General features: G+C 45.9%; 1 protein-coding gene and 1 pseudogene across 1 annotated transcript in view; both read right to left on the bottom strand.

The window, feature by feature from the left end:
• Window positions 1–9,190: 9,190 nt before the first annotated feature.
• The window catches only part of TRIM26 (tripartite motif containing 26), a 35,001-nt gene continuing 27,945 nt past the window's right edge, over window positions 9,191–16,246 (bottom strand). The window contains exons 7-10 of the mRNA XM_011945053.1: window positions 13,012–13,034; window positions 12,417–12,532; window positions 12,166–12,198; window positions 9,191–9,890 (exon numbers count right to left, since the gene is read on the bottom strand). Coding sequence (XP_011800443.1) covers window positions 9,208–9,890; window positions 12,166–12,198; window positions 12,417–12,532; window positions 13,012–13,034 — 855 coding nt within the window. The 3' untranslated portion in view covers window positions 9,191–9,207. The remainder of the gene's footprint in view (window positions 9,891–12,165; window positions 12,199–12,416; window positions 12,533–13,011; window positions 13,035–16,246) is intronic.
• LOC105513985 lies at window positions 10,130–11,626 on the bottom strand (annotated as a pseudogene).

Below are 16,246 nucleotides of genomic sequence, written 5' to 3'. Positions count from 1 at the left end.
GTCTATGTATTTGTATAGTTTCCAAAGTTTGTATTGATTTCTCATTTTATTCTATTGCGGTCTGAGAAAATACTTGATATGATTTCAATTTTTAAAAATTTGTTGAGACTTGTTTTGTCGTCTAATACATGGTCTATGTCGGAGAAGGTTCCATGTTCTGATGAAAAGAATATATATTCTGCAGTTGTTGAATAGAATGTTCCGTAAACATTAGGTTCATTTGGTCTAAAGTCCAGTTTAAATCCAATGTTTCTCTGTTGATTTTCTGTCTAGATAATCTGTCTAACGCTGAGCATGAAGTGCTAAAGTCCCCCACTATTATTGTATTCCAATCTGTCTCTTTCTTTAGAGCTAGTAATATTTGCTTTATGAATCTTGGTGCTCTGGTGTTTGGTGTATATATATTTAGAACTGTTGTATCTTCTTGTTGGATTGATCCCTTTATCATTATATAATGACATTTTTGGCTTTTTTTTTTTCTCACAATTCTTGACTTAAAGTCTGTTGTATCTAAGTATAGCTACTCCTTCTCACTTTTTGTCTCCATTTGTATGGAATATCTTTTTCCAACCCTTTACTTTGTATTTGTCTTCACTGGTAAGAAACTTTACTGAGTTTCTTGAAGCAGCTTACAGTGGATTATCTTTTTAAATAAATCCAGCCATTCTACATCTTTCAAGTGAAGAATTTAGTCCATTTACATTGAAGATTATTATTGATATATGAGATTTTGTTCCTGTCACATTGTTGTTTTCTGGTTGTTTTATATATTCTTTGTTCCTTTCTTGTTGTTGTTATTGTGGTTTCATGGATTTCTGTAGAGGCACCACTTGAGTCCTTTCTCTTCTTCCCTTGTGCAATTGCTTTACTAGAGAGTTTTATACTTTTGTGTGTTTTTGTGATGGTAAATGTCATCCTATCACTTCCAGGTTTAGGACTCCCTTGAGCATTTCTTGTAGGACTGATCTAGTGATAACAAATTCCCTCAGTATTTGCCTGCCTGGGAAATATTTTATTTCTCTTTCCTTTATAGTTTAATTTGACTGGATCTAATATTCTTGGCTGGCAGTTATTTTCTCTCATCATTTTGAATATACCATCCCATTATCTTTTGGCCTGTAGGGTTTCTGCAGAGAAATTCACTGTTAATCTGATGAGTTTTCCTTTTAGGTGACTAGGCACTATTCTGTTGCTGTTTTTAGAATTTGCTCTTTATTTGTTACTTTAGACAGTCTAATTATAATGTGCTATGGAGAAGACCCTTTGCATTGCATCTGCCTGGGAAACATTGAGCCTCCTATACCTGCATGTCCGAATCCCTTGCTAGGCTTTGAAAGTTTTCATCTATTATTTCATTAAACAGATTTTCTAATCCTTTCATTTCTTGTTCATCCTCAGGAATACTAACAATTCATATATTCAGTTGCTTTATGCTGTCCCAAATATCATGAAATCTTTGCTAATTTTTTTATCTAGGCAAAGTAAATGGAATTTTTTTTATTTTTTATTTTTGTCTGACTAGGTTATTTCAAAAGAGCTGCCTTCAAGCTCTGAGATTCTTTCTTTTCCCCAATCTAGTTCTATTGTTGAAGCTTTCAAACGTATTTTGTATTTCCTTTAATAAATTCTTCATATCCAGAATTATTATTTGGTTCTTTTAAAAAACAATCTATTGCTTCAGTAAATTCCTCATTCATATCCTACATTATTATTTTTGTTTCTTTCTATTGTTTTTCAGAATTCTCTTAAATATCACTGAGTTTCTTTAAAATCAGTATTTTGAATTCTTTGTCTAGAATTTCATGAATTTCTTTCTGACTGATAACTGTAGCTGGAGAGATATTGTGTTCCTTTGTTGGTGTCATACTTCTTTGTTCTTTTGTTTCCTGTGGCCTTATGTTGATATCTGCACTTCTTAGTGCAACAGTCACTTCTTCCATTTTTGAAATTGGTTTCATAGGGGAGGATTTTTTCCTGAAGATTTTACATGTTATTTGTTGAGTAGGGTGCTTTGGCTTTGATTCTGAGTGCCTATAGTAGTGTGATCTCTGTATGATTTATTTGGCAGTATACAACATCAGTGGTATCTGTGACTTCCTCATTGACTTAAGGTGCACTTACTAGTGAAGGCTGTAGTGAACTTTGGCTGGGAACTAAGATGCTAGGTGGGCCAGTCTTCAGGCCCTAGTGATGGCAGCAGTGGGTTGAATGAGCCTGTGCTTGGGCCACAGAGTGGCTTCAACTGACACCAGTGTTAGTGGGTCTTGGACAGCCAGTTCTTGGGCCTTCAGGTGACTTGCTTAGATGTTAGCAGTGGCAGCAGTGGGCCAGGCTTGTGGGCAACTTCTCAGGCTCCTGGGCAGCTGGTGTGAAATGGGTAATGGCAGTAGCGGTGGTGGAACAACCCACTAGGACCCAAGCAGTCTGTGCTGGTGTTGGTGGTGGCTGTGACAAGCTGGGCAGGCTAGTACCCTGACCCACTGACCCACTGGTAGCATGTGTGGGTGGGTGTCAGTTGTGGTGGTATTGGTAGGTTGAGTTGGGCTGACCTCAGACGCTGGCAGGAATGATTCAGATGCCAGTGGTAGTAGATTGGGCTGGGCAATTTCCAGGCCCCTGGCTGATATGCTTGTGTACTGGAGGGATGGGATCAGGTCAGCAGACCTGTCCTTAGGCCCCCCTGCAATGCATTCAGGTGCTAGCTATGATAGGCAGAGATGGGGAGGTTCCCAGACCATGGCAGAATGCTCAGGTGTGGGCTGGCTGTAGTGGTTGCACTGTAGTCCTGCAACCAGGGAAGGCCACTCTCAGCAGGAGCATCATGAGCAAGTAGCTGTGGGGAGTGTAGTCTGCTCACATCTTTGTCCACAGCAGCCCATAACAGCAGTGGTGGGATTTGTCCTAGGAATGTGTGGAAGTCCCTGGTCTCTACTCTCCCTCCTCAACTTAGCCTTGGCTTGGCGACAGCAGCTCCAGCCAGGCCCAAGGGCAGAATGCAGACCCAGGTGGTTGAGCTCTCAGAATAATGACTATGGGTTTGCCACCAGGAGGGCAGGACCCCTCTCAGGTGGAACAGCATGGACAAGTAGCCACAGGGAGTGCTATCTTCTCATGCCCTGGTCTCACTGCAGCCTGTAGCAGTGGCGATGGGATTTTTCCGGGGGATGCGTGGGAGTGCTCAGTCTCTCCTCTCTTTTTTGCCTGGTGGCAGCAGTAGCAGTAGAAACAGCAGTGCCACATCAGTCTGGCCTCAGGGCAAGACATAGACCCCAGGCAGCGAGGTTCTCAGAATGGCACCAAACTGAAGCTGCTGTGGGCTCAGATGCCTGTGGGACTCTGCGTGACTTCCTTCTCTGGAGCAATGTTTCTGTTGATTTCTAGGCAGCTCCCTGTATTAGGCTCGAAGCCCACAAGGATTGAGAAATTCTCTCATTGCTAAGACTGTAAAAGCCTGTGGTGGGAGTATGGATCCTGGAGGTTTCTCTGTTACCCTTTCTCCACATCCAGGAGCTTCTCCCAGGTCCCCGGCAATCCTGGCTGAGCAAACTGCCTTGCCTTGCTCTCCTTGCTTTCAGTGTTTCCTGTAACTTCTCTATTGAATCCTAGTGTTCTCTTAGATGATTGATGCTGTGCGCATATCTACTTGCTATTTTGGTTCCTCTCCATGAAGGAGGCACATACTAGTGTCATCTATTCAGCCATCTTGACTACTTCCTCCAAATAGATTTTTTTTTAAGTAATTGTATTTTTTCTTTGTCTGTTGCACTTATTTTCTAACACTTATTACTTATTTTATTAAGTGTTTATTGTTATTGTTATTTCTAACACTTTTATACTTATTTTTGTCTATCTCTCCTTTCTAGAATGTAAACTCCTTGAAGAAAGGAACTTTTTTTTTTTTTTTTTTTTTTTTTTGTGAGACGGAGTCTTGCTCTGTCGCCCGGGCTGGAGTGCAGTGGCCGGATCTCAGCTCACTGCAAGCTCCGGCTCCCGGGTTTACGCCATTCTCCTGCCTCAGCCTCCCGAGTAGCTGGGAATACAGGCGCCCGCCACCTCGCCCGGCTAGTTTTTTGTATTTTTTAGTAGAGACGGGGGTTTCACCGTGTTAGCCAGGATGGTCTCGATCTCCTGACCTTGTGATCCGCCCGTCTCGGCCTCCCAAAGTGCTGGGATTACAGGCTTGAGCCACCGCGCCCGGCCAAGAAAGGAACTTTTTAAAAACTGATGCATGCCAAGTACCCAGAACAGTACCTAGCACATGTGTTCAATATTTGCTTACTAAATTGCATAATTACTCCTCTGTTTATAACACTTCAGTAGCTTCCCATTGCACTTAGAAAAAAAAAAATCCAAACTCTTTCGCATGGTCCACAAGGCCCCGACATGATTCATCCCTGCTTACGTCTCCACTTTAATATCTATGGCTGGCCAGACGCGGTGGCTCATGCCTGTAATCCCAGCACTTTGGGAGGCCAAGGCGGGTGGATCACCTGAGGTCAGGAATTTGAGAACAGCCTGGTCAACGTAGCGAAACCCCACCTCTTCTAAAAATACAAAAAAATTAGCCAGATGTGGTGGCGTGCGCCTGCAGTCCCAGCTACTCGGGAGGCTGAGGCAAGAGAATCGCTTGAACCCAGGTGGTGGAGGTTACCAGTAAGCCAAGATCACGAAACTGCACTCCAGCCTGGGCAACGGAGCAAGACTCTGTCTCTATTTTAAAAAAAACAAAAACAAAAACAAAAAAACCTATGGCTCTTTCTGTTCTCCCATACCCATGCTCTAAATGCAGTCTTTTTGTACCCAGTTTGTCCCTGCCGTAGGACTTTGCTGTTCCCTCTAGCTGATGTGATCTTAGACCTTCCCTCTCACTATTCAGATTTCAGCTCTCATGCCATCTTCTCAGGGAACTCCTCTCTGATCACACATTATAAAATAGATAATAGATCACCATCTATCACAGACTTCTTTCAGTTTCCTGCATAGTACTAATTACTTTTTTTTTTTTTCAATTTTAACGTATTGCCTGTCACCATCTGCTGGAATATAAACTCCATGAGTGCAGAAACGTTGTTAAAGTTAGCACTGTTGTAACCTAGAAACATCCCGGCACATCACGGGCACTTAATAAATGAATTCAGGAGACATATGAAGCCTAGAGACAACAGATTTGAAAGAACAGAGAAAATAGGGGGAAAAGTCAACAAGAAATAACTCAGGCTGGGCGTAGTGGCTCACGCCTGTAATCCCAGCACTTTGGGAGGCCGAGGTGGGAGTATCACTTGAGCCCGGGAGTTCAAGGACACAGTAAGCTACGAGTGCACCACAACTAGAGCCTAGGTGACAGAGCAAGATCGTATCTCTAAAATAATAAAAATTCAGCCAGTTGTGGTGGCTCATGCCTGTAATCCCAGCTAGTCAGGAGGCTGAGGCACGAGGATCACTTGAGCCCAGGAGTTCCTAGGCGGCAGTGAGCTCTGACCCCAACACTACACTCTAGCCTGGACAAAAGAGCAAGACTACATCTCGAAAAATAATAATGATAATTCAATTAAATTTCCCAGAAATTTTATTCTGAAAAGCTAAACGTTTCTAGAATGAAACTGAAAAGCTACACATTTCCAGAATGAAAGAGCCCACTGATTTAACCAGCACAACGGAGGGAAAAGCTCATACAAAGTAACATCAAGAAATCTAAGAGTAAGGGCATGGAGTCACATGCGTCCAATCCCAATGCACCGGGAGGCTGAGCATCACTTGAGACCAGCCTGGACAATATAGGAAGACCCCATCTCTACAAAAAATAAACAAATTAGCCGGGTGTGGTGGCATGCTCCTGTAGCTACTCGGGAGGTTCAAATGGGAGGAATACTGGAGCCCAGGACTTCGAGGCCACGGTGAGCTATGACTGCACCACTGCCCTCAAGCCTGGAAGACAGAGTGAAACCCTGTCTCTAAAAGACGAAAGGAGGGGGACTACAGAGAGAGAGGAGAAGGGAGGAAACGGAGGAGGAGGAGAAGAGTAAGAACACAGACAAGACCCGAAGTTTCCGGTAAAAAACAAAAACAAAGAACAGACCATATACAAAGGATCAGAACTCAGGGTGTCACAAGAATTCTCAACAACAAAGGATGCCAGAGGGCAGTGGAGCAATGCTTTTGAAATTCTGAAGGAAAATTATTTTCAACCATGAATCCTAAACTTAAGGAACCTAATTAAGTATAAAAGTGGGATGAAGATATTTCCAGATATTCAACATTTTAAAAATTCAACTTCCATGCACCATTTCTCAGAAAGCTCCTAGAAAATGTTCCTCCAAAATGAAGTAAATTAAGAGAGAAAACATAGGATAAAGAAATAGAAGCAATCTAGGACCCCCAGTATGATGGTGAAGGAATATCCAGGAAGCCATGTACAGGTGAGGAAGCAGCTATTCCAGATTCAAGGCCAGGAGGCTTAAGAGATGCATCAAGACAAAACTGGTAAGAGCACCTGGTGAATGAGGACCTGGAGATTTTGACAACCGTGAAGGAGTTTGGAGTACAATAAGTAATAAAGACATAGGAAATGATGCAAAAAGGGAAAAGGAACTCCAGGAAGACAAAAAGTTCTGCAGGAAGGAGAAATGATCGTGGCCACATGCACAGCCCAGGTGTGAATAGCTTTTACACAGATGTAATAACAAGCACACCGAATACTTGTTTAACCAGTTAGTACCACATTGAAAGGATGGTGATGGATGGAAGAGAATGTCTGTGTGTGTGATAAATGACAGAGTGAGCAGAGGGCTACATCTTCCTGCTCCACAGTGGGAAATGAGAGGATAAGGCCCCAAACACGAGTTATTTAGAAAAAACCAAGGTAAACACAAAACAGTTTGCTAAAAGGTATGAACTGGGTCTTTGGAGGGAGGAATGGGGTCAGCAAAATGTGCCTATTTGTAAGAAGCACTGTAGAAATAGTTTACCATATATGCAAGTACAGTTATAAAAAACTAAAAGCTATGAATACAAAAAATAAAAAGGGAAAACTTACGAGTCCACAAATGAGAGAACAGAGAATATGCTCTTTGCCACTAGCGTAATTTTACAGGTAGTTTTGTATAATCCTCCCTTTTCCATTTTTAAGATGGCAATTTAAAAAATCAGAAAAAACTGTTGGGTGCGGTGGCTCATGCCTGTAATTCCAGCACTTTGGGAGGCTGAGGCGGGGGGATCACAAGGTCAGGAGATTGAGACCATCCTGGCTAACATGGTGAAACCCCGTCTCTACTAAAAGTGAAAAATTAGCCGGGCACAGTGGCGGGCACCTGTAGTTTCAGCTACTCGGGAGACTGAGGCAGAACGCCATGAACCCAGGAGGCGGAGCTTGCAGTGAGCCGAGATCGCGCCACTGCACTCCAGCCTGGGTGACAGAGCGAGACTCCATCTCAAAAAAAAAAAAATCAGAAAGGACAAGAAAAACAGTTGACCGTGTTAGGAGGCAAGGCTGCACATTCTATTTCCTCTGGGGGCAGTGCTTATTTTCCAAGGAAGAATTTTGGGTGTGCTATACTGGATGTCTCCCTTCTCAGGGAGAGTCATCACTTGCTCCAAAACGCTGGACCTCAGCTCAAGGGCACCACTGCAGGAGGAATAACAAGGCGGAGCCACGCAACAAATGGTCTGTGTCCCGCAGTAGGCTCTTTTTGAGGGACTTTTCACGTGTGCAGAGAACAAAAAGCAAAGTTACACAGTTACAGGAGGCACAGAAGGAAAACCTTCGGCTACTGCTATCAGTGGAATTTCTCTGTAGCCAGACTGAGGTCTGGTGGCATTTGAGATACAATATAGATCCTACAGATATACATCTCCAGGCCATTCATTCAACAAGTCTTTATTGAGCACCTACTCTGTGCCCAGCACTGCACTAGGTGCCATCAGAATACAAGAGTAGTATAAGATGTTATCCGCCCTCCAGGAGCTTACAAAACTAGAGGCAGAAATAAGATGTACATGTGACTCAGGCAGCATGTGGCACACACAAAGTGGGCAGCTCTGAGACAATGGTGGTCAAGAGACCACTGAGACCCGGAACAGTCTCTTAGAACAGGGTGGAGGTCTTAAAACTTGGATGAACAGGGACTGGCAGAGCATTTGGAATGGGTAAGGTCAAGACTGGGAGATCAATTTGGCTGGAGCAGGGGAGCTTGTGTTAAACTGTGGCCATGAGGGGCGCCTGGACAGAGGCTGGGTCTGTGGGCAATGAGAAGACACGTTACTCCCTCTCTTGACGTGAAGACCTGGTGGACTTGTGGCCTCCTGCTGCCTTCCTTTCCCTGTCTTTCCATCTCCACTCTCTCCTAGGAAAGTGGAACCTGGATGCTGAGTAGGGCCAGGGACAGAAGATTAACACCCTGCTGGGGAACGTGGTCAGAACTCCCCAGGCAGGGGAGGTTCTGTTCCACTGGATATTTGTCTTGGTGTTTCTGGATGTGCTAATCAAGAGCAAGATGTTCTGGATTCTTAAAACTCCCCCCACAAGGACCAATCCAGAGATAATTGATTGATCAGTGATCACAGCTGGTACCCCAAAGCCGTGTATGTCTGGATCCTTCTCTAAGACCACAGATAGCTCCAGGGAGTCCCACATCCTTGGCAACGGAAATACACTCAGCCCTGGTTTCAGAGAAGCCTGGACTCCACTCTGGACCCCATGAGATGATATGCGCTGGTACTCCAGGCCTTAAATGGCTTGGGAAGCCTCAGTGGATTTTCATTGTTTATTTTCAGCATTGCCGTGTATGCTTAACTCTGAGTTGGAGTGGGGTAGGTCTGTTTAAAACGCCAGGGAAGGCGGGCAGCAGAGTGGATTTGTGCAAGAAGGAACCTGTGGGGTTTAAGGACAGCAAAATGATCTTAGGCGTAATCAACTGGTTTTTCCAAGGTCTTGCCACCGTGGGCAAGAAAATGCTGTGTCAGGCCCTTACTCCACAGAGTGCAGAGCTGGGGCCAAGGTAGTGGTCAAAAAGGAAAGGAGCCCTCATGGACTCCAGGGTCAGAAGTTCCCTTGGGAAACCAGCAGGATGTGGAAGAAGAGCCCCATTAGGGCAGTAGATGGAACAACAGCACTGAGTGAGATCTCAGGGGGCTAGAGTGACGGGGAGGTGGCTGCCAGTGGATATGGGGTCCCCTGCTCCAGGTGCTCAGGCCAGGGGCAGATGTCAGGGTTCAGGGTCTCAGCAGGAGGCGCGTTCCTGGCCACTTGAGCCACAGGAAGGGGACCAGGCGCCGGGTGAAGGTGGCAGTGAAGGTGTAGATGAGTTCCTGTGACTCTGCGTTGGTGAAAGTCACAGTGCCCCCTTCATAATCCAGGGCGATGCCCACTCTCCGGGGCCGCAGTGCTGGGAAAAGCTCAGCCTCAGGGCTGGTGTTGGCCCAGATGCCGGAAGAAGAGAGGCGCAGTGCCCACACGCCATCCTCTGGCCGCAGGGAGAGGTCTCCCTTCCTCTTCATAGAGTCTCTGGCCACCCCCACCATGCAGCTTTCCAGAACTTCCTCCTCTTCCTCCTCCTCTTCTTCCTCTTCATCGCCCAACGATTCCTCATCTTCATCTGTTTCCCAGTCGTCGTATCCATCCCCATAGCCAGCCTCCTCTTCTTCTTCCTCCTCTTCTCCTTCTTCCTCCTCATCCCCCTCTTCTTCATCCTCAGACCAGCCCTCCCTCTCCACTTCTACTTCCCAGTAGACCTTGCCCCAGGTGAAGCCCTTGCTGCCCAGCACCCCAGGCTCACAGTCAAACTGCTGGGGGTGCAGGTAGGCACTCTTGTACAAGCTGGTGTAGGTCACGCACTTCCAGTCCTCTGACAGCTGCAGGTACCCACTGGCCGACTGTGGGTCCAGGGTGACACTCACTGTGGGGACAAGGGGAAAAAAAAAAAAAAACAACATCACTGTTTTGTTTTGTTTTTTAAGTTAGAGGGAATAAAATTTATTTTGGCAGACAGTGTTAAACAAAATTAAAGTTGCATATATTAGTAACATAACTTAACATCCTTCATTTGGTGTAAGTGTGACACATTTTCTGGCTTTGTATTCTGCTAAATCACCATAACTAAACTGCTTTATAAACATGATATACTGAAATTTAACTTTACTGTTTTCGCTTATGCTCTGACTCCAAACAAAACTTCATAAGCTTCCTCTATCTCTGGATCTCTGGGTCCAACTCATCATCAATATCATCCAAGTGTGGATCACCAGCCCCTGATAAATCTGTTCCACTTTCTTCATAATCTAGAAAAAAAGTCCTCTTTTTCAAGTAACTCTTGATATGCCTCTTGGGAATCTGGATCAGCTGCAGTGAAACGAACACTATGAGATGTATAAAATGCTGGTTCATTCACATAGCAATTGGGATCTTTTCCGGGTGTTGCATTTCTGTATGATGAAGTTGCATGGACTCTACCCCAGTTACTACACTGGAGCTCTACAAGCTTCAAGAGCATCTGCTTCACGTCTCTGCCACAGTTTGCATCTATAACAACATTTTCAGTTTCCTAAATAATTTCTTCCATATCAGTCCCTCCTTTTTCTTTCCAAGCATCTTCCAAAACGGACCCTGTCAACTTCAGCAATTTTATTGCACAAATTAAGCTGTCATCCATGGGATTAGAAAAGAGGGCATTCAGGCATTCGGCAACTCCCAAAGACCAATCTGAAGAATATCTGCCCTTGTAACCTGTCCATTTGTTCCTCTGATCTCCAGGTTACGTAAAGCTCTCCCAGAAAGGGTACAAATGCATGAAATAGTTTTGGAGTAACTTCATCCCCTTTTGCAGCTTGATCTTTAATGTCATATTCAGTCCAACATCCTTGAAGTAGAAATTTGCGGAAGGTGCTACTCTATGTGCTGTCAGATGATGGGCCAGGTGATTACACAGGCGAGCTCCCATGTAAGAGAAATTTGGGGCCGCGCACAGTGGCTCACGCCTGTAATCCTAACACTTTGGGAGGCCGAGGCAGGTGGATCACAAGGTCAGGAGATCGAGACCATCCTGGCTAACACGGTGAAACTCCATCTCTACTAAAAATACAAAAATTAGCCAAGCATGGTGGCGGGCGCCTGTAGTCCCAGCTACTTGGGAGGCTGAGGCAGGAGAACGGTGTGAACCTGGGAGGCAGAGCTTGCAGTGAGTCGAGACTGCGCCACTGCACTCCAGCCTGGGTGACAGAGCAAGACTCCATCTCAAAAGAAGAAAGAAAAAAAAGAAATTTGGGACAGATGTGTCCTCTGAGTTCCACAAGTTCTTGCAAAGAATCATCTGTTGTAACACAAGCATTCAGGGTCTCTGCAAACTGTTCAGTTTCATTTTCAAAACCACCAGGCTGCTCTGTAAGATGGTTCAAGAAACCCTGAACATGTACTGACAGAGTGGGATAATCCTCACCATCATCCTCATAGGATTCTCTATAATTAGAATAACCTGATGGGTAGAATTTGACGGTATTCACAGACAGCTTAGACATTATTAAAGAAGCTACAACCACTTAAGGTTTAACCACTGCTAACTCAGTTCTGCTGTGGGATTTTATCCTGTGAACTAGATGGAGCGCTCAGGGCCTCGTTTGCTTGCAGACAGTTCGACATCCTCAGTGGTTCTCAGGAAAGCAAGTGTGAAAGTGGGCCAGGAGGAGACCACCAGTCCACAATCCAAGGGGCACCACTCACATCTTGGTCTATGCGGATGGTGCTCCTTGGTGGTTGGTATGCAGTGTACAAACTAACTGCAGGGCTGAGAGGAAGCACACTAGTGGGGCCTCTGGTGGATATGGCCTCTGCCCTTAGGTTGCCCCTGCTGTTTGCTCTGAACATAGGAGCCATGCAGACAGGAAGATGAGAGAAAGCTCGGCCACAGGAAAAGGACTGGTGGTGGGACCTGTGAGGATAGGAAAAGTAAAAGCAAACACAGGGCAGAGAAGGGTCAGACTAGCAAGCAGAGGCCTCAGTAGACTAAAGAGTAGGCCGATTAGAAAGTGCAAGGAGGGAGGGGGGGTTCTACCCTGCAGCTGGGAAATTCTTCCTGTTGCAAAAGGGGCTACCTGGGGAAAAAGGGGGCAGTCAGAATCTCTGCAGGCAGAGTTTTCCATATTTGATGTACATCTGGGAACCACCCTCTCGACACTCACCTGTTTTATATTCCAAGTCTCTCAGCAGTTTCCCTGGGGAGAAAAAAGGACAGCAATGACTCAAGTCCCGCAAATGCATGAGCCCATTTCTTGCTTGGGCGGTATCAATTTCCTGATAGGGATCCATTTCTAAGGCAGGAGGCCCTCAGAAGAGTGAGACTCGACAAGGTGATGGAAAGGAGCCGGCTGCCCTCTTTCTACGAGGTAGCCCTGCTCTGACTCCCACCCTTTGGGCGCTCCCCAACCCTTACCCTGGAATTCCCTCAGGCCTCGCTGCAGAGAGAGGAGTTTATCTGAGAATTCTCCGGTCTTTTTTTTAACCACTCGAGCGATGGGTTTCCCAACCCAGAACTTCTTCCGTGGATACCTGAGAAGATGACAGACGTAACAACCTGTTACTCAGCTCTTCTTACTTTCCTTCATATTTATCTCTCAATCCTCATGGCAATTACGAAGCGGAGAGGAAAGGTATGATTGTCCCCAGACAAGTGACAGAAAAACAGTGGCCCAAAGACACCAGCTGAGCCAGGGCTTCAGACCATCAGTAGACTCCACATCCAGGGCGCTCTGTCTCCTAAGCCATGTTTCTAACCTCTCTGCTCTGTCCCACCTCAAATAAGGCCAGTGGGCCAAGGAGCTGGGGTTACACAGAGAACTCATAAGGAGGAGAGCAAGTCTCCAGTTCTCAAGGATGTGTCCTGCTCCTCAGAAGGGCATCAGGATGAACCATGGGGATGTGAGTACCTCTGGCACCACACCACTCCCCATGATTCAAATGGACCTGGTCAGAAGGGGAGGGAACATCAACAAGGGGGATGAGGTACGCCGTGGAGAGGAGACTCTTACCTGTTTAGGAAGTCTCTCGTGTCCTAGAAGGGAAAAAAAAAAGCACAAGTATCAATATGAATCAAACAAGACTTCAATGCATCTGCACCCAACACTGTAGCAGAGGTGGGACATATCAGTGAACAAAACAAATGTGGTCCCTTTTTTATGGAGATGACATTCCAGTGGGGTCACTGGATAAAACAACAAGAAAACAAACAAAATCAGCACAATGACAGAAGCCACCATGGCTGGGGGATGACAGGGGCAACCTCTCTGGGAGATACCTGTGCAGAGAACTGAGGGATGAGAAGTACTGGCCAGATGGAGAGAGGTAAAGTAAAACAAGAAAGGGCTTGGTGAAAGCGGCAGGGGCCAGATTGTGCAGGGCTGGATATGCATGGTAAGGAGTTCGAATTTTTCTCCATGTACAGTGAAAAGCCACCAAGGTTGTCAAGTAAGGGCATGATATGTGTGATCCGCTCTACATGTGGCTGAGACTGCTGTGTAACCTCCAGAGTCCACTCTCTCCTTCCTCCTTTTAACAACAGAACCCCTGGAGTTACTGCTGGTCAGATGGCCACCTGGGAAGACTACATTTTCCAGATCCCTGATGACAAGGTCTGGTCATAAGACTAAGTTCCAGCCAATGGAATGTGACAGAAAGCAATGACCATAATTCCGGGCACTGTCCTTTAAAAAAAGAAAATTGCTTTCTACTTCCTCTTTCCCCCAACTGAATTTTGGACATGGTGGTGGTGAGCCCAACTTTGACCACACAGCAGAGAACAACATCCCTAGAAGCTGGTAGAAGAACCACATGGAAGTAACCCAGTCCCCTGGATGAGCTTACGTACAGCTACTGTGATAGCTCTAGACCCTGCACCTCTGACCTGTTACTGAGGCAGAAATAAACTTCTCTTCTGTTTGCGTCACTGTACAGCAGCGAGCCAAAACCCTACGTGACCACTCACTTGGCTGTCCCACAGAGAAGGGACTGAGGAGGCAACAGGAACACGGGGAGGTTGGTCCGGAGGCTTTTGCTGTGGACCAGAGGAGAGCTAAAGATGGCCTGAACTAAAGTGGTGGCAGTAGGGAGAAAAAGAGAGAAGCAATATATTCCAGGTATTTTAGACAGCTTCAGCTGGACATAACGGTAAAGGATAATCAAGAATAGAGCATGGTTTGTACAGGAGGGAGAACGGTGGTGCTATCTCTGTGACAGACAGGTGGTAGGACAGGGTGAGTGGGAAGAGGGTTATTCTGAGATATTCAGATTCCCTTTTGTGAGTCAAAAGCCTCCATAAAACTCTGTATTGATTTTTGCCTTCCTTTCACTCATTCCACAAATATTTATTAAGTGCTTCCTAGGTACCAGGCACTGATCTAGAAGCCTCAGAACAGTTTAAAAAAACAAAAGAGAGAGAGACAAATCCCCACTTCTGTAGAGCTGACATTCTAGCAGGGAGAAGCAGACAATAATCAATGTAGCAAATACATCACACTACGTGAGTGATACGCACCACGGGAAAAGAGAGCAGAGTGAAGAGGGATGGGAGCAGGGGCCGGTGGGGTGCAGGCTGGCTTCCTGGAGAGAGTGAGATTCGGGAAACAAATGGAATTAACAAATTGTGGCTGCTGATGACTGCTTCAGAAAGTTTGGGAAGAGTTGTGAGTTTTACTCCAGAGGAGCAAGACAAGAAGTCAGAGGCACATCGTGACCCCCCACTATGAAGCAACTAAATGCCCAGAGACTGGTAGCAAATTTCTGGCCAAGTCCTCTAACACGCCCCTCAACACATGTAAGTCCAAGGCAGCTTCAGAGGACAGGCAACAAAACAGACAGCGTGCCCTGACAGCTCTGCTGACAAAGGTGGCATAGAAGAGCAAATGAATGGAGCAGTAGCTAGAGTGGGGGCCAGGGGCCCAATTGGGCATATTTCCTAACGTGAAAGTTCCTACAACAGTAGAAAGGGAGAGAATCACACAGGAGAAAGAAGAGTCCTCTAAAGGTTAAAGGTTGTGAGCAGACCAGAGAGGGTGGAGTCCCAAGAGCCAGGGCAGGGCTGGCCCTGCCGAGAACAGGCTGAAAGACTGAGAGGCCCCCCCATCCACAGCCACATATGGGGCCTCTGGAGGGAAGTGATCAGCCCACGTCTCCTGGAGGACTCTTCTCACCCAAGACATCTGAGGCTGTCATGAAACAGGCAGAGCCGAGCAGTGGGGCCACGGCAATGAGTCATGGCAAGCTCCCGGAGGGGATGTGCCCAGTTACTAACAGAGAGTATCAAGAAAGTTCTTCACGGGGGTGTACAGCAGGAGAAGCAAGGTGCTGTGTGCCTCTGTTCCACACACAACAGGCATCCACACATAGCAGGGCTGTGGGGAGAGGAAGAACAGGGGCAAAAGGAGACGCAGAAAATGACCCAGTCAGAGTATGACGAGAGAAATGTGAAGGAACAGAATGACATCTGGAGGAAAAGAGGGGGCCAGAGAGACATTCTGGACAAAATAAGAACATGCTTGCAAGGTGCAAGCATGCCACCTGATCCTGCAGGGCCCGCCCAGGTTAACCAGGGGAGGATGCAGTGTCCCTCTAGGCCTCTTCTATCACCCCAGTCCCTTTAATGTCTTCTTGATGCTCCCAGTCCATAGGTTTGTCTTTCCTTTACTATCACTTCTATCAAAAGTTCTCTTCTATTTTACACATTTTGTCCTGCTGCTTCTCCCTCTCACCTGTATTTCTATTTTCTTTTTTAATTTTTTTGAGACAGGATCTTACTATGTTGCCCAGGCTGGTCTCAAACTCCTGGGTTTAAGCAATCTGTCTGCCTCAGCCTCCCAAAGTGCTGGAATTATAGGTGTGAGCCACCACACCAGCCTCACCTGTATTTCTCTATCAGACTTCTGGACCCTATTTTAGGTCTTCTTCTTACTATACTTTGACAGCCAAATAATCTCTGGGAAAATATTAATGCTAATTAGGGAGTTAGCTGTCCAGTTCCCACGCAGTACAATCAACTCAAATAAGCACACAGACAAAATCTACCAATACTATTTTTCTGCATATGGTTGGTTACCCAGTTTTCCCAGCACCATTTATTAAAGAGACTCCCTTCCCCCACTGTATGTTCTTGGTGCTTTTGTTGAAAATCAGTTGGCTGTAAATATGTGAATTTATTTCTGAGTTCTCTATTCTGTTCCATTGGTCTATGTGTCTGCTTTTATATCAATACATGCTGTTTTGGTTACTACA

Source organism: Colobus angolensis, unplaced genomic scaffold (genome assembly GCF_000951035.1).
Source record: "Colobus angolensis palliatus isolate OR3802 unplaced genomic scaffold, Cang.pa_1.0 Scaffold238, whole genome shotgun sequence".
Classification (NCBI taxonomy): domain Eukaryota; kingdom Metazoa; phylum Chordata; class Mammalia; order Primates; family Cercopithecidae; genus Colobus; species Colobus angolensis.
This window is presented reverse-complemented; position numbering and strand designations above follow the sequence as displayed.